The 26,652-nt window shown below is 43.6% G+C and overlaps 1 protein-coding gene across 4 annotated transcripts in view; it reads right to left on the bottom strand.

The window, feature by feature from the left end:
* LOC139558789 (sterile alpha motif domain-containing protein 12-like) overlaps nucleotides 1-26,652 on the bottom strand; it is a 142,562-nt gene that overhangs the window by 105,295 nt on the left and 10,615 nt on the right. For all 4 annotated transcript variants that reach the window (XM_071374219.1, XM_071374220.1, XM_071374217.1 and 1 more), the window contains one exon: nucleotides 3,669-3,847. In XM_071374219.1, the coding sequence (XP_071230320.1) occupies nucleotides 3,669-3,806 (138 nt within the window). In that variant the 5' untranslated portion in view covers nucleotides 3,807-3,847. The remainder of the gene's footprint in view (nucleotides 1-3,668; nucleotides 3,848-26,652) is intronic.

Below are 26,652 nucleotides of genomic sequence, written 5' to 3'. Positions count from 1 at the left end.
ACGGCAGGCTGTGCGGTAAGGGAGAAATAACACATTAAGTAAATTAATAACCATTTTAAAGACGCTTCCGGGTTGAAATTGGAATGAATGACATTTTCGTGTCAAATCGCCAATTGGCAACCCATCCCTTATGGGATTAATTGAAACAAACATTACAATAATTCACTATGGTAATTAAATGATCATTCTTCCGGCGTTCTCTGCATTGCGCCTCAGTGATTTTTTAAATAAAAAAATACATCTATACATAATAGTAAATAAGGTTATCCAAACAATAATTACACCCCTAGAGCAGTAAAATAGCATCCACCATATACAGACAAATAAACAAAAGTCACTTGAACCCAGTTTGACACAAAGAGAAGATTCATATGGTAGACAAGCCTACACACGCCATATTTTTCAATTTAATTATAGATAGACCTTTTTCTTTTATTCCAGGCTTTATCTAAATATTCCGCAAACGGAAATACACAATGGACAAAAAAAACCATTTACATTTCTCCTCATCACTCAGCCACATAATGCCAGGGTATAGCTGGTGTGCTTTCTGGAATAAGAGCAAGCGTATATCATAGTAGAAAGAGCAATAGAGGATAAAATGAGTTTCATTCTCTATTTCTTCGAGGTCACAATAATAACATAGTCTTTCCTCTTCCATTTCATCACAATACCAACCTGTTTCAATACGCAGAGGCAATATCCCTGATCTTACCTGTTTCAATACGCAGAGGCAATATCCCTGATCTTACCTGTTTCAATACGCAGAGGCAATATCCCTGATCTTACCTGTTTCAATACGCAGAGGCAATATCCCTGATCTTACCTGTTTCAATACGCAGAGGCAATATCCCTGATCTTACCTGTTTCAATACGCAGAGGCAATATCCCTGATCTTACCTGTTTCAATACGCAGAGGCAATATTCCTGATCTTACCTGTTTCAATACGCAGAGGCAATATTCCTGATCTTACCTGTGCACATAGCAATCTCTTTTTAGGTAGGTTATACATAATATATATCCCTCACACACACGTACTGGATTTACAAGCAGTGCAGAGACAGAATTTTTTGGGACACAAAGAAAGAACATAAACACTGGCTTTTAATTCCCTGACCTTGAGAGTCAATATGGGTGCATTACAAAGCAGGGCAATAGGAGTTGGTGAGTAATATATTGCTTTGGGCATGATTTTAATTATGTGTAAGGTTTGTTGATTTTCAATTAAAATATATACACTGAATAAAAATATGAACGCAAAGTGTTGGTTCCATGTTTCATGAGCTGAAATAAAAGATCCCAGACATTTTCCACACGCACAAAAAACCTATTTCTCTCCAATTTTGTGTACAAATTTGTTTACATCTCTGTTAGTGAGCATTTCTCCTTTGCCAAGATAATCCATCCACCTGACAGCTGTGGCATATCAAGAAGCTGGTTAAACAGTACGATCATGGGGCCTCCCGAGTGGCACATCGGTCTAAGGCACTGCAGTGCTTGAGGTGTCACTACAGATCCGGGTTGTGTCGCAGCCGGGAGACCCACGAGGCGACACACAATTGGCCCAGCGTCGTCCGGGTTAGGGGAAGGTTTGTCTGGCCGGGATTACCTTGTCGCATATCGCTCAGGCGACTCCTGTGGCGGAACGGACGCATGCACGCTGACACGGTCACAAGTTGGACGGTGTTTCCTCCAACACATTGGGTGCGGCTGGCTTCCGGGTTAAGCGAGCAGTGTGTCAAGAAGCAGTGCAGCTTGGCAGGGTCGTGTTTCGTAAGATGCATGGCTCTCGAACTTCGACTCTCCCGAGTCCGTACGGGAGTTGCAGCGATGGGACAAGACTAACTATAAAAAGGGGTAAAACGTTTTTTTTTTTTAAAGAATACAGCATGATCATTACATAGGTTCACCTTGTGCTGGGGACAATAAAAGGCCACTCTAAAATGTGCAGTTTTGTCACGCAACACAATGCCACAGATGTCTCAAGTTGAGGGAGTGTGCAATTGGCATGCTGACTGCAGGAATGTCCACCAGAGCTGTTGCCAGAGAATTTTATGTTAATTTCTCTACCACAAACCGCCTTCAACGCCATTTAAGAGAATTTGGCAGTACGTCCACCTGGCCTCAACTGCAGACCATGTGTAACCATGCCAGCTCTCCACATCCGGCTTCGTCACCTGCGGGATCATCGGAGGAGTATTTCTGTCTGTCATAAAGCCCTTTCGTGGGGAAAAACTGATTCTGATTTGCTGTTCATATAAGGAAATCGGTCAAATGAAATAAATTCATTATGCCCTAATGTATAGATTTCACGACTCTGCATGGGCGCTGCTAAGGGTGGGCCTGGGAGGTTATAGGCCCACCCACTGGGGAGCCAGGCCCAGCCATGGCAGCGCCCATGCAGAGTCGTCAAATCCATAGATTAGGGCCTAATGAATTTATTTCATTTGACCGATTTCCTTATATGAACAGTAACTCAGTAAAATCATTCAAATTGTTTCATGTTGCATTTATATTTTGTTCAGTATATAATACATGCCATTTAGCAGACGCTTTTATCCAAAGCAGCTTACAGTCATGTGTGCATACATTTTACAGATGGGTGATCCCGGGAATCGAACCCACTATGCTGGCATTGCATGCACCATGCTCTACCAGGTCATGTTTTCAGTCGACGCTGTTGCTTAGCCACAGAGTTTCTCTATTGGCTGAACTGCACCTTACTGTGCTGGCTCTGACATTTTATTTCCAAACAACTAGAGGTATGTGTAGCCTGGCCAGAGCCGTACAGCTTGGCTCGGGTTGGCTCAGTAGTGTTAAAAGGGTATCGAAGTCATGAACTCAACAGACGGAAACTGTACAATGTGCATGGCCGAAAATAGTTTGGGATGAAGACTCCTATAGATTCCTAATGAGGATTCCATGCAGTTATGTCATTCTTTTTCAAATGAACCTACATGGTGGTTTATCACTCTTACTTGTATACTGTAGGAACATAGAAGGACTGTACCATGCAGTGAGACAAAAAGCATCCTAGTTTTTCCCCCATCAAAGGCGTAGCTACGTGGCGCTTCTTGAAGGACATATTGTCTGAGTGAAAGCAGTTCCAGTTAGAAAATGACAGATAATTATCTGGCTTTCTCATCTCCCTACAGAGGCGGAAAGAGGAGGAAATGTCCGGTCCGTTGCCTCGACAGGATGCTATTTTTGGAGAGGAAATAGAAACAAATCTCCACTGACGACAACCTTTAATCTAAATAAATAGTTCTCAGGAAACATTGAATAAGGGCTGTCGAAAGACCGCAACGGTTAGGTGCCAGAAAGTGTGTAGTAAGGAAGTAATTATTGAAAGTCTGTAAAAAATGTGCAACCGTACAGCAGAGGATGGGACCTGTTACTAATATCCCAAAATTAACCTACAAAATCTATTACAGACCAATGGTCATGGTATGAGTGGTCACCGCAGCCTGGTACCTATCCTGACATTCGTTAGAGCAGACTTTCTCAAAAGTCCTTGGGACACACCAGCATATATTTTATATGCTCCAACACCTTGTACACCTGAAACTAGTCAACTAATCAGCCATTTGAATCAGTTGCGCTAGGGGTTATGATACATGGAATGACTGGGTTGAGAAAGGCTGCATTGAAGTCCCCCTGTTCTTACCCGTGAGAGTTCTGACTCGGAGACGGAGCGCCGGGGCGGTGAGTGGCGCTGGTACCCGGGGCTGTCGTCATCCAGCATGGCGCCTTGGTCCAGGGGCTGCTCCTCCAGGTGTGAGGTCACGTCGTCCGGGCACATCATCTGGTGGTCGATCCCATTCTGGCTCAGGTTGCAGTGGACAGCTGCAGGGATAAATAGGAGGGAGGGGACGAACACAAGGTTAAACTATAGGACATACATTTGTACAGTATAGATGTGTGTACCAACCATCTTGCTGGTTGGTAATAGTTCAGAAATGCAACAAATAAAAAACACAATGGAAAAGTAAGTACTTGAATACCAGTAGCAAAGGTACCAGCGTTACCACATTTGAGTTCTTGGTGCATGTTATACTATTAGAATATCACTAGAGGGCGGTACATAACAATTTGGTAGAGTGGCCAACACTATCTTACTTGGAGAACATTCAACAATTAGCCCTAACATTTTGGTGTAAAGCTTTTATAACACTGACAATCATGACATAATTACACATATTGATAAAAGTAGATCGTCAGAAGACAGAAAGTACTGACAGGAGTTACCATGGTAAACTAAAGTAGTTTACCATCCATCAGGCTTTTGAAAATGATCCAAAACAAATAAAACGCAACCTTATGTTTGAGGTCAACGATTATAACGGTTTTCCTGACTGTGATCTCTTAAAAAAAACAATAAAAAAACAAAAAAAACACAATTTGGCAGAAAAACTGACCCAGTCTAACCCCACCCTATTTTTGAGGGTACACAAACTACACGAGCTACATAATAACTTCTAATTATTTCCATTAATTTCCGTGACAGGCATATTTGCGTTGCGGGGAGATTAAAAAGACACGTCCATAAATCTGACCCTGATGTAAGTCATGTTGGCGCGATGCCAGGTGGCAGATAGCTGCCTAAACCTGTTCTGGGCCACTGTCACCGAGCGATTACAGGAAACCCAATAAGGAAAAACTAAATGAGTAAAAAAACGTTCTTTCGCCTAGTAGAGTAAAAGGCGGCGAGACGCCCTTCTGATCCTGATGCGCTAGCTCTACCACCTCAGTCTACTTCTGATGACACCACACCGGACAGCAGAGATTACCACAAAGGGTTACTGGACAACGTCCTGCTTGATTTGACGGACAATTATCGGCTACAAGACTAACCAATAAATCATTAAAATATGAGAGAAGTGTTTGTTTCAAATTTGAGCTGATTGAAATAAAATGCAAATTAGACAACCAGACATGAACCTGAGACAGTTTACTATTGCATGGATTTAACTATAACCCACAATCGCAGCAATACATATGAACTGAACTCTATTGAACACTTACAATGCCACCTCATTATCAATAGCAGTTGACATGTTGACAAGACTAGGTGATTACCAGACACATCTGGTGTGGTTTCAGTTTCAAGCTCGGAGTAGTCTCCCTATGCGGACAGCATACACCCTAGGTCTGGAATTCCCAGACGGAGGAACTAGGCAGAAACCATGATGCATTCCCCTTTAAATAGAAAGGGCAATACACATGTACACGAGGGCCATGTTTTAACCAAAGGCAACTTAGGATGCATGGCACGGAACTAGCTATCCTCCTGCGCGCTTGTCGCCTCGCTCGTTCTTTTGCACTCCCCCTCTCTGTATCTTAACGCATTGTATGACTGGTGTTCAACCATTCTGGAGCAGCAGTGAATTATGCATCCTCTGTTAAGTCTGTGAAATTACAGCAATATGGAAATAGATTGAACGAGAGAGAAAAGGGATAGAGGGGGAGGGATGAAAGGAGAGGGAAAGATGGAGTTGTGTCCTGTTGAGGAAGAGGGCTCAGTGGGGGTTGAGGAAAAGGATGATTTTTTTTTCTGCAATAGTCCAGAACGTTCATCCCACTCCTTTCCTCTCCGACATGCGCAAATGGTGATGGAAGAGAGCCGCAGCCGTCCGCCCCCCCCCCTCCCTTTTCTCTCTCAATGAGGCCGAGTCAATGACCGGGAAAGAGAGCAATAGCTGTATGGAAAACGCATAGAACCACCATCTTGGCAGTTGGAATTACTGTATCAATGGTCTTTGGAAGGACAAAAGGTTGGTCATGAATCCGAAGGTCGTACGAGTGTTACAACATAGCAGCCATGTGTAATTATGTTTTATCACCTATATAAAGGACTCATATCACGCTGTCGTAATGGTATTGTTTCCACAACATAATCTTGGAGGGGTTTCTTTACTTAATATTATAGCTCCGTGTATAGTACAAAGTCATAGAAGCGAGCTAAGGACGGGGTGAGCATAGACCCTTGATTTTAAGTCATACACAACTTCCATCTCAAATTTCCCTTAAAGAGATACAATGATGAGCATTACAGACTTTCCCCCAGATGTTTGTTTTTTTAAGTCGGGCTCCATGAAGCCCCCAGATCATCCATGAAGCCTCCAGATCATCCATGAAGCCCCCAGATCATCCATGAAGCCTCCAGGTCCTGAGATCCTCAAAAGGTTCTACAGCTGCAACATCGAGAGCATCCTGACTGGTTGCATCACTGCCTGGTACGGCAATTGCTCTGCCTCTGATCGCAAGGCAGTGCGTACGGCCCAGTACATCACTGGAGCTAAGCTGCCTGCCATCCAAGGACCTCTACACCAGGCGGTGTCAGAGGAAGGCCCTGAAAATTGTCAAAGACCCCAGCCACCCCAGTCATAGACTGTTCTCTCTACTACCGCATGGTAAGCGGTACCGTAATGCCAAGTCTAAGACAAAAAGGCTTCTCAACAGTTTTTACCCCCAAGCCATAAGACTCCTGAACAGGTAAACAAATGGCTACCCAGACTATTTGCATTGTGTGCCCTCTTTTTACGCTGCTGCTACTCTCTGTTCTGACTAACCGGTGTCTGTATGTAGCCTCGCTACTTTTATAGCCTCGCTACTGTATATAGCCTGTCTTTTTACTGTTGTTTTATTTCTTTCTTCTTACCTATTGTTCACCTAATACCTTTTTTGCACTATTTGTTATAGCCTGTAAGTAAGCATTTCACTGTAACTACACCGGTTGTATTCAGCGCACGTGACAAATAAACTTTGATTTGAGATCAGCATCCATGCAATCCAACATCAAAGTTTGGATTGAAGACAAGGGGTAAACAAGGTGGTAAAGGTTGTGGAAGCACAAGTAGGCTATTAAAAGTCCATTTAAATACATTTTTTTTTTTTTAAATACTAGTTTTATTTTCCCTACACAGGCATCCAGAGCAATATCTGGGCCAACAGATCTAAAGTGAAGCCGATATAATCAGAAGTGAAGTTTGCTCAGTGTGAGCCGGTCGCCGGGGCACTCCGGCTTCACCCTCCAAGTAGAGCAGAGTATGTGTATACACTATGAACCAGAAACCAGGCCTGGAGAAAGACCAGCTGACTGGAGCCCTGTACACTACATTAGGGGCCTCAGCAGCCAACTCCCAGGACATTTCCCAAAGGTGAAGTTAATTAGTGATCCGCTAGGGGGCGTACAGGGGGGTGAGCTCTCGCTCTTTCTCCCCACAGGGGAGACCCTTAGGGGGGGGCTTGAAGAGGAGTCAGGGATTGGCTGGGCTCCAGTAAAATGACGATTCATAGGCTCCGCTGCCAGCCCCGGCAGCTGCTCTTTTATATGCTGCTCTTTTAAAAACAGTAGCTTTGATCGCTAACCACGAAATAAGCCTTTTCATAAGCTGCAGAAAAATCATCTTTACTTCTCTCTAGATGCTCTGAAAGCAAACAACTATTTGGGGATTTTATGGACCGACGGAGTGTGGGTAATGGGTATTGTATATTTGCATGCAGTCTTTTAACGTCCTCCATCTGTGGTCCACTCTGTCATCTATTTATGCATGCACAGTCCGAAAAGTCTCCTAATCTCTCCAAAAGTGTAAGCATAAGTGTGTCTCCACAACTGACTACCCTAAGGACTTCCAAGAGCACCTTTTCCATCAGCAGGGGGAAGGCACAGTCAGATTCTTGTTACACGCTTGCCTAAAGTAGTAATTGGAATATCTTTGAGTGGAAAAGGAGCTCATTGTCCCATATGGGGATCTTCACCTCATGTGACCCATTGACTAAGCCAATGAGTGGACGGGGGGTTTCAGTGGGACTGTGTCTATCAATACTATGTCATGGCTAGCTAGATGCATAGGTCATCTCAGCCAATGGGGCATTAACATGCATGGGTCAACTTCGTCACAACAGCAGAGACGAGTAGGTAGTCTCAGTTACTATAATGAAAAAATATATAAAAATGCAACAATTTCAAAAAGACTTTACTGAGTTACAGTCCATAAGGAAATCAGTCAATTGAAATAAATTCATTAGGCCCCAATCTATGGATTTCACATGACTGTACAGTCATGGCCACAATTTTGATAATGTGAAAAATGTAATATTTGTGTCAAAGTTTGCTGCTTCAGTGTCTTTATATATTTTTGTCAGATGTTACTATGGAATACTGAAGCATAATTACAAGCATTTCATACGTGTCAAAGGCTTTTATTGACAATTACATTAAGTTGATGCAAAGACTTAATATTTGCAGTGTTGACCCTTCTTTTTCAAGACCTCTGCAATCCGCCCTGGCATGACGTCAATTAACTTCTGGGCCACATCCTGACTGATGGCAGCCTATTCTTGCATAATCAATGCTTGGAGTTTGTCAGAATTTGTGGGTTTTTGTTTGTCCACAAGTTCTCAATGGGATTAAGGTCTGGGGAGTTTACTGGCCATGGACCCAAAATATCGATGTTTTGTTCCCCGAGCCACTTAGTTATCACGTTTGCCTTATGGCAAGGTGCTCCATCATGCTGGAAAAGGCATTGTTCGTCACCAAACTGTTCCTGGATGGTTGGGAGAAGTTGCTCTTGGAGGATGTGTTGGTACCATTCTTTATTCATGGCTGTGTTCTTAGGCAAAATTGTGAGTGAGCCCACTCCCTTGGCTTAGAAGCAACCCCACCCATGAATGGTCTCAGGATGCTTTACTGTTGGCATGACACAGGACTGATGGTAGCGCTCACCTTGTCTTCTCCGGAGAAGCTTTTTCCCCCAGATGCCCCAAACAATCGGAAAGGGGATTCAGAGAAAATGACTTTACTCCCGTCCTCAGCAGTCCAATCACTGTACCTTTTGTAGAATATCAGTCTGTCCCTGATGTTTTTCCTTGAGAGAAGTGGCTTCTTTGATGCCTTTCTTGACACCAGGCCATCCTCCAAAAGTCTTCGCCTCACTGTGCGTGCAGATGCACTCACACCTTCCTGCTGCCGTTCCTGAGCAAGCTCTGTACTGGTGATGCCCCGATCCCGCAGTTGAATAAACTTTAGGAGACGGTCCTGGCGCTTGCTGGACTTTGTTGGGCGCCCTGAAGCCGCCTCCACAACAATTGAACCGCTCTCCTTGAAGTTCTTGATGATCCGATAAATGGTCGATTTAGGTGCAATCTTACTGGCAGCAATATCCTTGCCTGTGAAGCCCTTTTTGTGCAAAGCAATGATGACGGCACATGTTTCCATGCAGGTAAACATGCTTGACAGAGGAAGAACAATGATTACAAGCACCACCCTCCTTTTGAAGCTTCCAGTTTGTTATTTGAACTCAATCAGCATGACAGTGATCTCCAGCCTTGTCCTCGTCAACACTCAGACCTGTGTTAACGAGAGAATCACTGACATGTCAGCTGGTTCTTTTGTGGCAGGGCTGAAATGCAGTGGAAATGCTTTTCTGGGATTCAGTTCATTTGCATGGCAAATAGGGACTTTGCAATTAATTGCAATTCATCTGATCACTCAGAACATTCTGGAGTATATGCAAATTGCCATCATAAACTGAGGCAGCAGACTTTGTGAAAATTAATATGCGTGTCATTCTCAAAACTTTCGGCCATGACTGTAGAGGTGCAGCCATGTGTGGGCATAGGCCCACCCACTTGGCAGCCAGGCCCACCCATTGGGGAGTCAGGCCCAGCCAATCAGAATGAGTTTTCCCCACAAAAGGGCTTTATTAAGGGCCTCCCGGGTGGCGCAGTGGTCTAGGGCACTGCATCGCAGCGCTAGCTGTGCCACCAGAGTCTCTGGGTTCGCGCCCAGGCTCTGTCGCAGCCGGCCGCGACCGGGAGGTCCGTGGGGTGACGCACAATTGGCCTAGCGTCGTCCGGATTAGGGAGGGTTTGGCCGGTAGTGATATCCTTGTCTCATCGCGCTCCAGCGACTCCTGTGGCGGGCCGGGCGCAGTGAGCGCTAACCAAGGGAGCCAGGTGCATGGTGTTTCCTCCGACACATTGGTGGGGCTGGCTTCCGGGTTGGAGGCGCGCTGTGTTAAGAAGCAGTGTGGCTTGGTTGGGTTGTGCTTCGGAGGACGCATGGCTTTCGACCTTCGTCTCTCCCGAGCCCGTACGGGAGTTGTAGCGATGAGACAAGATAGTAATTACTAGCGATTGGATACCACGAAAAATTGGGGAGAAAAGGGGTAAAAATATATATATATTTTTTAAAAGGGCTTTATTACATACGTGAGACGTCCATGTCTTTATCACACGACAAGATAAAACGGTCGAGTTTGATATAAAAAATATTACAAACAGGGTAGTCAAAACTAATACATTTCTTGAAATGGTCAGTAAATATTTTAACCTTTAACGTCAGTTATTTAAAAACACGTACTCAGATTTTTGTCGTATGATGTAGTTTATACCCTACTTTACATCATCTGAAGTTTGTGTTGTGCCCGCCATCAGTTGAGACAACATGCTCTTGAATACATTGTGGGTGTTATTTTAAAATCATAGAAATTGAATTCATAGAATGGACCCAACCCTTCTGACCACTGCAATTTAACTGGAACAGCATTGAAATACATATATTTCTATGATTTCAATAGGTTTCCTATGGAAGATTTACAGTATAATTTAAAACAGATATTACCATTCAATTCAACATTCTCTGATGTGTGGACCGCCATCTTTGTGGTCCCATTTGAAAGTTGAAATGTACATTTTATTCCCATTTTAGTACATGTAACAGCCAAAACATGACACCCACCCTGTATGCTAGAGCATGTTGTCTCAAACGTTACTTTAACACATGAAGGTCAGTCAATGCGGAAAATTACGAACTTGAAATTGTCTTCCAAGTGCAGTCGCAAAAACCCATTCATCGCCATGATGAAACTGGCTCTCATGAGGACCGCCATAGGAATGTAAGACCCAGAGTTACCTCTGCTGCAGAGGATAAGTTCATTAGAGTTACAGTACTAGCCTCAGAAATTGCATGATTCATTTAGAATTCAAGGCACACTTAACCAGCATGGCTACCACAGCATTCTGCAGCGATACGCCATCCTTTCTGGTTTGCGCTTAGTGGGACTATCATTTGTTTTTCAACAGGACAATGACCCAACACACCTCCAGGCTCTGTAAGGGCAATTTGACCAAGAAGGAGAGTGATGGTGCTGCATCAGATGACCTGTCCTCCACAATCACACAACCTCAACCCAATTGAGATGGTTTGGGATGAGTTGGACCACAGAGTGAAGTTAAAGCAGCTAACAAGAACTCAGCATATATGTGAGAACTCCTTCAAGACTGTTGGAAAAGCATTCCAGGTGAAGCTGGTTGAGAGAATGCCAAGAGTGTGCAAAGCTGTCATCAAGGAAAAGGGGTGGTTAATTTGAAGAATCTCAAACCGAAAATATATTTTGATTTGTTTAACACTTTGGGTTACTACATGATTCATGTGTTATTTCATTGTTGATGTTTTCACTATTATTCTACAATATAGAACATTTGTATAAACAAAGAATGTAGAAATGATAAAATAGTTTGATAACCCTGTTTGATAGAATTTAAAAGGTTACAATCTCAACCGTTTATCTTTTCCAGTGATAAAGACATGGATGTCTCATGGGGTATGCAAAATAGGTCATCTTTGAGCATCTTGAATGTTTTGGCATTCAGGTCCAAAAAGTCACTTTCGGGGGAGCACTTCCACAATAGGCAAATATGTATGGAAGGTTTAGTTCAAATCAGAAGAGGTGCTGTCAAAAAGTAATTGAATTCAAATGGATTTACCCTCATAGATAGATGCCAGCTACTCTACTTCGGTCACGCCAGGTTGCTCTGTCCTAGTTCTTTGCCACAGGCTGTTTGTACGGGGCCTCAAGATTTATAGGTCAACTGTGCCGCTTGCATTGAGATGCATTTAGTCATCGCAGCTAACAGGGCCTTGGCATGCATGGCTTAGCTTTGTCACTACAGGATTGAGAGGTCAACTCAGCTGCTGCAAAGTTCAGGCATGAGTCAATATTGTTACCGTATAGGTAATTGGCGCATAAAAATTCATAGGTCAACTCTGTCCACATAGGTCATATACAACCTTGCAATACATGAGTTGGCTCCAACAACTCTTTGGCCTGAATGCCAAGCGTCACATCTGACGGAAACCAGGCACCGCTCATCACTTGCCCAATACCATCCCTACGATGAAGGATGGTGGAGGCAGTATCATGCTGTGGGGATGTTTTTCAGCGGCAGGGACTAGGCGACTAGTCAAGATCAAGGCAAAGATGAACGGAGCAAAGTGAAATAACCTTGATAAAAACCTGCTCCAGCGCTCAGGACCTCAGACTGGGGCGAAGGTTCACTTTCCAACAGGACAACGACCCTAACCACACAGCCAATAAAAATGCAGGAGTTGTTTCGGAACAAGTCTCAGAATTTTTCTTGAGTGGCCCAGCCAGAGTCCGGACTTGAACCCAAGAAGAAAAGGCCGTAATCGCTGCCAAAGGTGCTTCAACAAAGATTGAGAAAAGAGTCTGAATACTTATGTAAAATGTGATCGTTTAATATATTTGCTAAAAAAAAATATCTAAAAACCTGTTTTTGCTTTGTCATTATGGGGTATTGTGTGCAGACTGAGTGAAAAAACAATTTAATCCATTTTACAATAAGGCTGTAACCTAACAAAATGTGGAAAAAGTCAGGGGTCTGAATACTTTCTGAATGCACTGTATTACAGTACTGACAAGGTCTAGGATCTGATCTGGACAAAAATAGATGATGTTAAGGACAGTGTTTAATATTTCAGCAGAAGGCACAACACTCCCAATTTAGCAACGGCAACAACAACAAAAAAGTGCCAAAAACAATTGTGAAAAGTAAGCTTTGGTGTTTCTGTACTTTTTACGACTTCAGCAGGTATGAGAAGCCTAGATTAGGAGGTTGACCGATTAGGATTTTTACATTAAAATCAGCAGATTTTCTTTTCTTTCTATAAAATACAATGCTCAAAAAAATAAAGGGAACACTAAAAGAACACATCCTAGATCTGAATGAATGAACTATTCTTATTAAATACTTTTTTCTTTACATAGTTGAATGTGCTGACAACAAAATCACACAAAAATTATCAATGGAAATCAAATTTATCAACCCATGGAGGTCTGGATTTGGAGTCACACTCAAAATTAAAGTGGAACACCACACTACAGGCTGATCCAACTTTGATGTAATGTCCTTAAAACAAGTCAAAATGAGGCTCAGTAGTGTGTGTGGCCTCCACGTGCCTGTATGACCTCCCTACAATGCCTGGGCATGCTCCTGATGAGGTGGCGGATGGTCTCCTGAGGGATCTCCTCCCAGACCTGGACTAAAGCATCCGCCAACTCCTGGACAGTCTGTGGTGCAACATGGCATTGGTGGATGGAGCGAGACATGATGTCCCAGATGTGCTCAATTGGATTCAGGTCTGGGGAACGGGCGGGCCAGTCCATAGCATCAATGCCTTCCTCTTGCAGGAACTGCTGACACACTCCAGCCACATGAGGTCTAGCATTGTCTTGCATTAGGAGGAACCCAGGGCCAACCGCACCAGCATATGGTCTCACAAGGGGTCTGAGGATCTCATTTCGGTACCTAATGGCAGTCAGGCTACCTCTGGCGAGCCCATGGAGGGCTGTGCGGCCCCCCAAAGAAATGCCACCCCACACCATGACTGACCCACCGCCAAACCGGTCATGCTGGAGGATGTTGCAGGCAGCAGAACGTTCTCCACGGCGTCTCCAGACTGTCACGTCTGTCACATGTGCTCAGTGTGAACCTGCTTTCATCTGTGAAGAGCACAGGGCGCCAGTGGCGAATTTGCCAATCTTGGTGCTCTCTGGCAAATGCCAAACGTCCTGCACGGTGTTGGGCTGTAAGCACAACCCCCACCTGTGGACGTCGGGCCCTCATACCACCCTCATGGAGTCTGTTTCTGACTGTTTGAGCAGACACATGCACATTTGTGGCCTGCTGGAGGTCATTTTGCAGGGCTCTGGCAGTGCTCCTCCTGCACAAAGGCGGAGGTAGCGGCCCTGCTGCTGGGTTGTTGCCCTCCTACGGCCTCCTCCACGTCTCCTGATGTACTGGCCTGTCTCCTGGTAGCGCCTCCATGCTCTGGACACTACGCTGACAGACACGGCAAACCTTCTTGCCACAGCTCGCATTGATGTGCCATCCTGGATGAGCTGCACTACCTGAGCCACTTGTGTGGGTTGTAGACTCCGTCTCATGCTACCACTAGAGTGAAAGCACAGCCAGCATTCAAAAGTGACCAAAACATCAGCCAGGAAGCATAGGAACTGAGAAGTGGTCTGTGGTCACCACCTGCAGAACCACTCCTTTATTGGGGGTGTCTTGCTAATTGCCTATAATTTCCACCTGTTGTCTATTCCATTTGCACAACAGCATGTGACATTTATTGTCAATCAGTGTTGCTTCCTAAGTGGACAGTTTGATTTCACAGAAGTGTGATTGACTTGGATTTACATTGTGTTGTTTAAGTGTTCCCTTTATTTTTTTGAGCAGTGTATATATATATATATATATATATAAATAATGACAATTACAACAATACTGAATGAACACTTATTTTAACTTAATATAATACATAAATAAAATCAATTTAGTCTCAAATAACGAAACCTGTTCAATTTGGTTTAAATAATGCAAAAACACAGTGTTGGAGGAGAAAGTATAAGTGCAATATGTGCCATGTAAAAAAGCTAACGTTAAAGTTCCTTGCTCAGAACATGAGAACATATGAAAGCTGGTGGTTCCTTTTAACATGAGTCTTCAATATTCCCAGTTAAGAAGTTTTAGGTTGTAGTTATTATAGGACTATTTCTCTCTATACCATTTGTATTTAATTTACCTTTGACTATTGGATGTTTTTATAGGCACTTTAGTATTGCCAGCCTAATCTCAGGAGTTGATAGGCTTGAAGTCAAAAACAGTGCTGTGTTTCAAGCATTGCTAAGAGCTGCTGGCAAACGCAGTAAAGTGCTGTTTGAATGAATGCTTACGAGCCTGCTGCTGCCTACCACCGCTCAGTCAGACTGCTCTATCAAATCAGACTTAAATTATAATATAATAAAATAAACAGAAATACGAGCCCCTGGTCATTAACTTCACTGGGATATGTGGGACGCTACTGTCTCACTTGGCCAAAAGCCAGAGAAAATGCAGAGCGCCAAATTCAAATAAATTACTATAAAAATCTAACTTTCATTAAATAACACATGAAAGACACCAAATTAAAGCTAAACTTGTGAATCCAGCCAACATGTCAGAATTCAAATATCGTTTGCTTTCGCCGAAAAGCCTGCTATTATCTGAGGATAGCAACAGAGTAAACAAAGAGAGAGAAGCATATTTCAACCCAAAACGCAGAAATAAAAATATAATTAATGCCTTACATGCTTCTGAGCTTCTGTTGTTGGCACTCCAATATGTCCCATAAACATCACAAATGGTCCTTTTGTTCGATTAATTCCGTCGATATCCAAAATGTACATTTATTTGGCGCGTTTGATCCGGTTCCAACTTGTGCAACGTGACTACAAAATCTCAAAAGTTACCTGTAAACTTTGCCAAAACATTTCAAACTACTTTTGTAATACAACTTCAGGTCTTTTTTTACATAAATAATCGATAAAATTTAAGACAGGATGAACTGTGTTCAATACAGTATTAAAACAAACTCTAGCTGGCTTTCTGGTTATGCGCCTCTAACAGTACACTTCCAGCGACCCTCGTTCAAGATGGCCGTACTTCTTCATTACACAAAGGAAAAAACCTCAACCAATTTCAAAAGACTGTTGACATCCAGTGGAAGCGGTAGGAACTGCAAGAAGGTCAATTAGAAATCTGTATTCCCAATGAAACCCTATTGAAAAGAGTGACCTCAGGGGTTTCGCCTGTTAAATAAGTTCTGTTATACTCACAGACATGATTCAAACAGTTTTAGAAACTTCAGAGTGTTTTCTATCCAAATCTACTAATAATATGCATATCTTATCTTCTGGGGATGAGTAGCTGGCAGTTGAATTTGGGTATGCTTTTCATCCAAACGTGAAAATGCTGCCCCCTATCCTAGAGAATCCGGAAACTATCATTTTGAAAACAAAACGTTTATTCTTTCAGTGAAATACGGAACCGTTCCGTATTTTATCGAACGGGTGGCAACCCTAAGTCTAAATATTGCTGTTCTATTGCACAACCTTCAATGTTATGTCATAATTATGTAAAATTATGGCAAATTTAATTACGGTCTTTGTTAGGAAGAAACACAGTTCGCAACGAGCCAGGCGGCCCAAACTGTTGCATATACCCGGACTCTGCTTGCACTGGAACGCAAGAGAAGTGACACAATTTCCCTAGTTAATATTGCCTGCTAACATGAATTTATTTTAACGAAATATGCAAGTTTAAAAAATATATACTTGTGTATTGATTTTAAGAAAGGCAGTGACTTTTATGCTTAGGTACATTGGAGCAATGATAGTGCTTTTTTCGTGAATGCGCTTTTGTTAAAATCACCCGTTTGGCGAAGTAGGCTACGATTTGATGATAAATTAACAGGCACCGCATTGATTATATTCAACACAGGACAAGCTAGTTAAACTAGTAATATCATCAACCATGTGTAGTTAATCACTAGTTATGTTAAGATTGTTTTTTTATAAGATAAGTTTAATGCTAGCTAGCAACTTACCTTGGCTCCTGGCTGCACTCGCGTAACAGGTGGTCAGCCTGCCACGCAGTCTGCTCGTGGATTGCAATGTAATCGGCCATAGTCAGTGTCCAAAAATGCTGATTGTTATGAAACCATGAAATCGGCCCTAATTAAAATCGGTCTACCTCTAACCAGTACGCCCTGTATATAGCCTCGTTATTGATATTTTTTTACTTTTGTTTATTTGGTAAATATTTTCTTAACTCTTCTTGAACAGCACGGTTGGTTAAGGGCTTGTAAGTAAGCATTTCACGGTAAGGTCTACACTTGTTGTATTTGGCGCATGTGACAGTTTGATTACATTTTTTGATTTGATTACAACATCACTAATCTCTTCAGCCATATTGCAGTCAATAAAAGCAGTTAGGATGAATAAGATATCATGCCAGATTCATTATGGTTTAACAAAGATGGTCTTCATATTCACAGAGCAGCCAATATTTAGTCAGTCACTGATTAGAGAACCTCCTATTCCTCCCACTAAGCTTGTGTAACTCCCAATCACTGATGTGGATTCGATTTAAATTGGAAGGCATCCTTTTTTTAACTGACGCAGATTCACACACAGCGATACAAGGATGATGTAACGCAGTCTAATTTTAGACCTGATAAATATGCAATTGATGCAGGGCACTGAGAGCACGTAACTGCTGTGGTGTCCCATGTGTACTGTAACATCAGAAAAACATTCTTTTTAGCCGTCTGTCACAATAATCAATTCACTAAGAGAGTGTGGTTTTTCCGAACTCTGGTGCATTTACCCCCTTAGTTCGTTTGGACTGGTGTGAATACTATCCACACTCGGGAGCTCACTCAAACAAAGCACCACGGTTCGCTCGAAAAGGGTGGGCTCGGTTCAATTCGTACCGGGGATGGTTCGCTGCAGGTGAAAACGCAGTCCCGACCAAACAGTCATGCATTATTATTGGTTGTTGGACTGCGAGCATTTGATATAATACAAAACGGTATCATAACTTGAGCTCTGAAACTTTGTGAGTAGCAGCGCATCCGATGCAGATTAGGGGAGACGGGGGCTATAGGCTATTCACGTCACAGTCAGTGGCTATTGCGCTCTTTTCTCCCACATGTTGTTGGAAGAACAAAGTGAAAGTAATATTTGGACACAAGTGACACTTCCTGATCATCATAAATTGATTTAACTTGAGCATGTTTGTCTAATAAAAACATTTTCATGGGCACGTGGCTTTGTTTAGGACTTTTGTCAACTCAACCAGACCAAATGGGGTGGGGGGGAAATACAATGTAACAAACAGTTTGAATATAGCGCAAAACTGTGTGAAAATACTAGGGGGTAAAGAAACGTATGTTACGCACGCCTCTAAGAAGAGGGAACGCAACACCCTGCTACAACTCAACTCCCCATGAAGTGAAAAGAGGTATGGACTGTTGGTGCGAGTAAGGATGACAAAAGGCAGAGAATTGTACCGTTTACTAGGAATTTATTCCTTCACACGGTAATATGGGGAAAAGGGGCTGGACGGAACCAAAGCAAAGAAAGTAAATATCAAAGCCCCCTCTCCTACCTTACCTGCCTACCCACTACTTAACACCACCTGGTGCGCTAACCAAAATACAGGGGGTGGTCCGCCCAGGTCTTACCTAGTGTGCCTAGACAGTGATATACTACGGGTATATGTATGCCCGCGGGCCTCTTGCCTAAGCACTCCCTAGGTGCCTTCCCCTTCCCCCCTGGGAACAAATGAAACTGAATTATCCAAACAATTTCAATAATCAAAACACTGCTATTGACACACAAAAGACATAACCAATCAGCTCTCACTCAACCAATACAGGACACACTAATCATCTCCCTCTGAGAACAACCAACACAGTATATCACCCTCAGCCATCAGCCTCCTCTCTCAGCAAATCTCTTCTGAACAGAACACTGGCTTTTATATAGCTTCAGAAGGAGTCTAATCGGATACAGCTGCAACTTGACGAGGGGGCGGGGTCAACTCCAATCATCAATGGGGCTGACCAATCAGCTGCTTGGGGAGAATTCAGGAAGCCATCTCCTGAAACACACTCAAATACAAACTACAACACAGAAACTGGGGAACGTAACAACGTAAGAAAGTAGGACTTTCTTGGGTGCCATTTGCCAATTATGTCTTCCACCTTTAGAAATCTATAAGACCTATTTTTGTCATGAATATGATTCCCATCTCCTTTGAATAAAGAACATGTCCAAAATGGCACCCTATTCCCTTTATAGTGCACTAGTCTTGACCAGTCTCATGAGCCCTGGTCAAAGGTAGTGCACTATAATGAGATTAGGGTGCCATTTGGGACGTAGCCATCGAGTCAACCTACTGTGTACTTCTGCTTTGTCACAGCTCTGGATAACCATGTTCACTGAGCCCCATTCTGCGGAGTGATTGAAATAGTCTCACTTCCGCGGCTTCAAAGTCATTGATATAACTGTGGGCACAAAATCGGGAACGGTCAGAGGAAGTCAGACTTATTTGCAGAATTTTTGCATAAATATATATTTTTTGTGCCATGACATCTTTCGCGTGAGGTGAGGTACTGTCAGCAAAATGTATTGGTAAGGAATTAACTTTTATGCATGATGGAGCACCTGAGTTGGAATACAAACTATTCGTTTACTGGGTCATATACACAGCGTGTACAAAACATTAAGAAATCATTCTCTTTCCATGACAGACTGACCAGGTGAATCGAGGGGAAAGCTATGATCCCTTATTGATTACGCTTATTAAATCCACTTCAAAATCAGTATAGATGAAGGGGAGGAGACAGGTTTAAGAAGGATTTTGAAACCTTGAGACATGGATTATGTATGTGTCATTCAGAGGGTGAATTGGCAAGACCCCGTGCCTTTGAACGGGGTATGGTGGAAGGCAATGTTCCCTCGTTGGCACTGAGCAAATGTCAGGTCTGCTGAGCGCAAACTTGAACGATTTGAAAAATGCGCTTTAACGTTGAACACTGAGGCTGTACCCGCTTTAAGTGGCCAAATCGGCTACTGTGGCTGTTTCATCATAATGATAATGTAGGCCTGTCAGAGTGGCCTACCATCAAAAACAATGGTGAAAAATGCATCCCATAATATTTTAACATGGAAATAGAACAGCTATCATTCAGCCTACAGTAGCAGCAAATGTGTGTTGTTCAATGTAGGCCTACAATCCATGAGACTTTTGAAAAAACATGTAGGGCTTGACATTAACCCGTTTATACACTTGTCCTTTGCAAAAAAAGAAGCATCCCTTTTTCAGGACCCTGTCTTTCAAAGATAATTAGTAAAAATCCAAATAAACCCTTCACAATCTTCATCTGTAAAGTGTTTAAGGAGCCTTTTGGTCCTAGACTACGGTACCGCTTGCCGTGCGGTAGCAGAGAGGAAAAAAAACTAAAACAGTCTATGACTTGGGTAACTGGAGTCTGACAATTTTATGGGCTTTCCTCTGACACCGGTTATTATATAGGTCCTGGATGGCAGGAAGCTTGGCCCCAGTGATGTACTGGGCCGTATGCACTACCCTCTGTAGTGCCTTACGGTCAGATGCCGAGCAGTTGCCATACCAGGCGGTGATGCAACCGGTCAGGATGTTCTCGCTGGTGCAGCTGTAGAACTTTGAGGATCTGGGGATCCATGCCAAATCTTTTCAGTCTCCCGAGGGGGAAAAGGTTTTGTCGTGCCCTCGTCACAACTGTCTTAGTGTGTTTGGACCATGATAGTATTGGTGATGTGGACACCAAGGAACTTGACTCTCGACAAGCTCCACTACTGCCTGTTGATGTTAATGGGGGCCTTTTCCTGTAGTCCATGATCAGATCCTTCGTCTTGCTCACATTGAGGGAAGAGGTTGTTGTCCAGGTGGGAAAGGGCAGTGTGGAGTGCGATTGCATCCTCTGTGGATCTGTTGGGGCGGTATGCGAATTGGAGTGGGTCTAGTGTATCCGGGAGGATGCTGTTGATGTGAGCCATGACCAGCCTTTCAACGCACTTCATGGCTACCGACTTGAGTGCTACGGGGCGGTAATCATTCAGGCAGGTTACCTTCCTTTCCTTGGGCACAGGGACAATGGTGGTCTGTTTGAAACATGTAGGTATTACAGATTCGGTTAGGGAGAGGTTGAAAATGTCAGTGAATACATCCTGGTAATCCATCTGGCCCCGCGGCTTTGTGAATGTTGACCTGTTTAAATGTCTTGCTCAGAACAGCTGGTGCTCTCGTGCAATGCGGATGTTGCCTGTAATCCATGGCTTCTGGTTGGGATATGTACGTACGGTCACGGACGACATCGTCGATGCACTAATTGATGAAGCAGATGACTGAGGTGGTATACTCCTCAATGCCATTGGATGAATCCCGCAACACATTCCAGTCTGTGCTAGCAAAACAGTCCTGTAGACTAGATTTGCCAAGTTGAGGGCAGGGGAGAGCTTTTTATGCGTCTCTGTGTGTGGAGTAAAGGTGGTCTAGATTTGTTTTCTCCTCTGGTTGCACATGTGACATGCTGGTAGAAATTTAGTAAAACTGATTTAAGTACGCCTGCATTAAAGTCTCCGGCCACTAGGAGAGGCGCTTCTGGATGAGCATTTTTCTGTTTGCTTATGACCTTATAGAGTTGGTTGAGTGCGGTCTTAGTGCCAGCATCGGTCTGTGGTGGTAAATAGACGGCTACGACTGATATAGATGCGAACTCTTGGTAGATTGTGGGGTCTACAGCTTATCAAAAAGGTAGCCAGGCAAGCAATACCTCGAGACTTATTTCATATTAGACATTGCGCACCAGCTATTATTGGCAAATAGACACCCCCAACCCTCGTCTTACCAGACGTAGCTTTTCTGTTCTGCCGGTGCATGGAAAATCCCGCCAGTTCTATATTATCCGTGTCGTCGTTCAGCCACGACACGGATAATATAGAATTACCGTTTTTAAATGTCCCGTTGGTAGGATAATCTTAATTTGTAGATCCATTGTATTTTCCAATGATTGCACGTTAGCCAGTAGAACAGATGGCAGTGTGAGTTTCCTCGCTCACCTACGGATTCTCAAAAGGCAGCCCAACCTGTGCCCCCTTTTCCTCAGTCTTTTCTTCACACAAATGACGGGGATTTGGGCCTGTCCCCGGGAAAGCAGTATATCCTTCTCGTCGGACTCGTTAAAGGAAAAAGCTTCTTCCAGTTCGAGGCGAGTAATCAACTGTTCTGATGTCCAAAAGTTATTTTCGGTCATAAGAGACAGTTGCTGCAACAATATGTACAAAAGATACAAACACACAAAAAATTAAACGAAATAGCACAGTTGGTTAAGAGCATGTAAAACGTCAGCCTTTCCCTTCGGCGTCATCGTATCATGTACTACATATGGCTACTGAACGTCTACAAAACCAAATAAATTGAATCTCAGCTACAAACTTTCATATTCTTGTGTAGCACTGACAACCACAGCTTTTTTTTAATAGGTTTTGTAAGATATCACGTAGGTGCTGTTAGTGTTTTCTCCGTATACTGTGGGTTTTTGCACTATTTTTATTTATTTATTTATTTTATTTAACCTTTATTTAACCAGGTAGGCAAATTGAGAACACGTTCTCATTTACAATTGCGACCTGGCCAAGATAAAGCAAAGCAGTTCGACACATACAACAACACATAGTTACACATGGAGTAAGACAAACATATAGTCAATAATACAGTGAAAAAAAGAAGTCTATATACAATGTGAGCAAGTGAGGTGAGATAAGGGAGGTGAAGGCAAACAAATATATGTATAAATAAATAAAAATATAAAAAGGCCATGGTGGCGAAGTAAATACAACACAGCAAGTAAAATAAAAACTAAAAACACTGGAATGGTTGGTTTGCAGTGGAAGAAAGCGCAAAGTAGAGACAGAAATAATGGGGTGCAAAGGAGCAAAATAAATAAATAAATACAGTAGGTAAAGAGGTAGTTGTTTGTGCTAAATTATAGATGGGCTATGTACAGGTGCAGTAATCTATGAGCTGCTCTGACAGCTGGTGCTTAAAGCTAGTGAGGGAGATAAGTGTTTCCAGTTTCAGAGATTTTTGTAGTTCGTTCCAGTCATTGGCAGCAGAGAACTGGAAGGAGAGGCGGCCAAAGGAAGAATTGGTTTTGGGGGTGACCAGAGAGATAAACCTGCTGGAGCGCGTGCTACAGGTAGGTGTTGCTATGGTGACCAGCGAGCTGAGATAAGGGGGGACTTTACCTAGCAGGGTCTTGTAGATGACCTGGAACCAGTGGGTTTGGCGACGAGTATGAAGCGAGGGCCAGCCAACGAGAGTGTACAGGTCGCAGTGGTGGGTAGTATATGGGGCTTTGGTGACAAAACGGATGGCACTGTGATAGACTGCATCCAATTTATTGAGTAGGGTTTTGGAGGCTATTTTGTAAATGACATCACCGAAGTCGAGGATTGGTAGGATGGTCAGTTTTACAAGGGTATGTTTGGCAGCATGAGTGAAGGATGCTTTGTTGCGGAATAGGAAGCCAATTCTAGATTTAACTTTGGATTGGAGATGTTTGATGTGAGTCTGGAAGGAGAGTTTACAGTCTAACCAGACACCTAGGTATTTGTAGTTGTCCACATATTCTAAGTCAGAGCCGTCCAGAGTAGTGATGTTGGACAGGCGGGCAGGTGCAGGCAGCGATCGGTTGAAGAGCATGCATTTAGTTTTACTTGCATTTAAGAGCAGTTGGAGGCCACGGAAGGAGAGTTGTATGGCATTGAAGCTCGCCTGGAGGGTTGTTAACACAGTGTCAAAAGAAGGGCCAGAAGTATACAGAATAGTGTCGTCTGCGTAGAGGTGGATCAGAGAATCACCAGCAGCAAGAGCGACATCATTGATGTATACAGAGAAGAGAGTCGGTCCAAGAATTGAACCCTGTGGCACCCCCATGGAGACTGCCAGAGGCCCGGACAACAGACCCTCCGATTTGACACACTGAACTCGATCAGAGAAGTAGTTGGTGAACCAGGCGAGGCAATCATTAGAGAAACCAAGGCTGTCGAGTCTGCCGATGAGGATGTGGTGATTGACAGAGTCAAAAGCCTTGGCCAGGTCAATGAATACGGCTGCACAGTATTGTTTCCTATCGATGGCGGTTAAGATATCGTTTATGACCTTGAGCGTGGCTGAGGTGCACCCATGACCAGCTCTGAAACCAGATTGCATAGCGGAGAAGGTATGGTGGGATTCGAAATGGTCGGTAATCTGTTTGTTGACTTGGCTTTCGAAGACCTTAGAAAGGCAGGGTAGGATAGATATAGGTCTGTAGCTGTTAGGGTCAAGAGTGTCCCCCCCTTTGAAGAGGGGGATAACCGCAGCTGCTTTACAATCTTTGGGAATCTCAGACGACACGAAAGAGAGGTTGAAAAGACTAGTAATAGGGGTGGCAACAATTTCAGCAGATAGTTTTAGAAAGAAAGGGTCCAGATTATCTAGCCCGGCTGATTTGTAAGGGTCCAGATTTTGCAGCTCTTTTAGAACATCAGCTGACTGTATTTGGGAGAAAGAGAAATGGGGAAGGCTTGGGCGAGTAGCAGAGGGGAGGGCAGTGCTGTTGTCCGGGGTAGGGGTAGCCAGGTGGAAAGCATGGCCAGCCGTAGAAAAATGCTTATTGAAATTCTCAATTATAGTGGATTTGTCGGTGGTGACAGTGTTTCCTATCTTCAGAGCAGTTGGAAGCTGGGAGGAGGTGTTCTTATTCTCAAAAATGGACTTTAGTGTCCCAGAACTTTTTTGAATTTGTGCCTTGGCTTTTCTAACTGCCTGTGTATACTGGTTTCTAGCTTCCCTGAAAAGTTGCATATCACGGGGGCTGTTCGATGCTAATGCAGAACGCCATAGGATGTTTTTCTGTTGGTTAAGGGCAGTCAGGTCAGGAGAGAACCAAGGGCTATATCTGTTCCTGGTTCTAAATTTCTTGAATGGGGCATGCTTATTCAAGATGGTGAGGAAGGCATTTTTAAAAAATGTCCAGGCATCCTCTACTGACGGGATGAGATCAATATCCTTCCAGGATACCTCGGCCAGGTCGATTAGAAAGGCCTGCTCGCTGAAGTGTTTCAGGGAGCGTTTGACAGTGATGAGTGGAGGTCGTTTGACCGCTGACCCATTACGGATGCAGGCAATGAGGCAGTGATCGCTGAGATCTTGGTTGAAAACAGCAGAGGTGTATTTGGAGGGCAAGTTTGTTAGGATGATATCTATGAGGGTACCCGTGTTTACGGAATTGGGGTGGTACCTGGTAGGTTCATTGATAATTTGTGTGAGATTGAGTGCATCAAGCTTAGATTGTAGGGTGGCTGGGGTGTTAAGCATGTTAAAATTTAGGTCGCCTAGCAGCACGAGCTCTGAAGATAGATGGGGGGCAATCAGTTCACATAGTGTCCAGAGCACAGCTGGGGGCAGAGGGTGGTCTATAGCAGGCGGCAACGGTGAGAGACTTGTTTTTAGAGAGGTGGATTTTTAAAAGTAGAAGTTCAAATTGTTTGGGAACAGACCTGGATAGTAATACAGAACTCTGCAGGCAATCTTTGCAATAGATTGCAACACCGCCCCCTTTGGCCGTTCTATCTTGTCTGAAAATCTTGTAGTTGGGGATGAAAATGTCAGAATTTTTGGTGGTCTTTCTAAGCCAGGATTCAGACACGGCTAAAACATCCGGGTTGGCAGAGTGTGCTAAAGCAGTGAACAAAACAAACTTAGGGAGGAGGCTTCTAATGTTAACATGCATGAAGCCAAGGCTATTACGGTTACAGAAGTCATCAAAAGAGAGCGCCTGGGGAATAGGAGTGGAGCTAGGTACTGCAGGGCCTGGATTCACCTCTACATCACCAGAGGAACAGAGGAGGAGTAGGATAAGGGTACGGCTAAAAGTTATGAGAATTGGTCGTCTAGAACTTCTAGAGCAGAGAGTAAAAGGACGTTTCTGGGGGCGATAAAATAGTTTAAAGGAATAATGTACAGACAAAGGTATGGTAGGATGTGAATACAGTGGAGGTAAACCTAGGTATTGAGTGATGATGAGAGATATTGTCTCTAGAAACATCATTGAAACCAGGTGATGTCATCGCATATGTGGGTGGTGGAACTGTGAGGTTGGATATGGTATAGTGAGCAGGGCTAGAGGCTCTACAGTGAAATAAGCCAATAAACACTAACCAGAACAGCAATGGACAAGGCATATTTACATTAAGGAGAGGCATGCTTAATCGAGTGATCAATAAGGGTCCAGTGAGTAGAGGTTGGTTGGGGTCACGGCGATCCAGACAGCTGGCCGGGTAGATGGCTATCGGTAGCAAGATAGCATAGTATGGAAGTCTATTTGTAGATACCTCGTGCGTTTCCGTCGGTAGGTTAGTGGGGTTCCGTGTGGTAGAGGGGATCAATCCAAATTGGCAAAATAGATATAGTGACCCAAGAAAAAAATAAAATAAATAAATAATAATAATAATTGTCCGATATACTTATTCAGATAGCAGCCGATAAGACAGCTAACGGTTAGCGGGCCCCAGATGAGCGTTCAGGTAACGTCGGGACGGAGGTGCCAGTTGGATAACCCCCTCGGGCAGATAACGTCGGCAGTCAGTCGTGAAGGCCCGGTGGGGCTCCGTATCTGCAGCAACAACAAAACAAACAAAAAAAAACAAAAAACGGGTCCGGATAAGTGACTGTAGCCCAGGAAATGGCTGATGGAACTCCTCAGCTGGCTAGCTCCGGAATGATTTGAGTTTGCTCCGGGATCGACGTAAGCCAATAGTCACACGGTTTGCAGCTAGCTAGCTGCAAATGTCCAGAGCCTGCGGCTGAAATCCGGGGAAACTGAGAAAAAAAAAAGTCCCGGAATGCTCCGGTCCGAGTCGCGTTGC

Source organism: Salvelinus alpinus, chromosome 29 (assembly GCF_045679555.1).
Source record: "Salvelinus alpinus chromosome 29, SLU_Salpinus.1, whole genome shotgun sequence".
Classification (NCBI taxonomy): domain Eukaryota; kingdom Metazoa; phylum Chordata; class Actinopteri; order Salmoniformes; family Salmonidae; genus Salvelinus; species Salvelinus alpinus.
The sequence above is the reverse complement of the archived record's forward strand: the minus strand, read 5'-3'. Positions and strand labels throughout refer to the sequence as shown.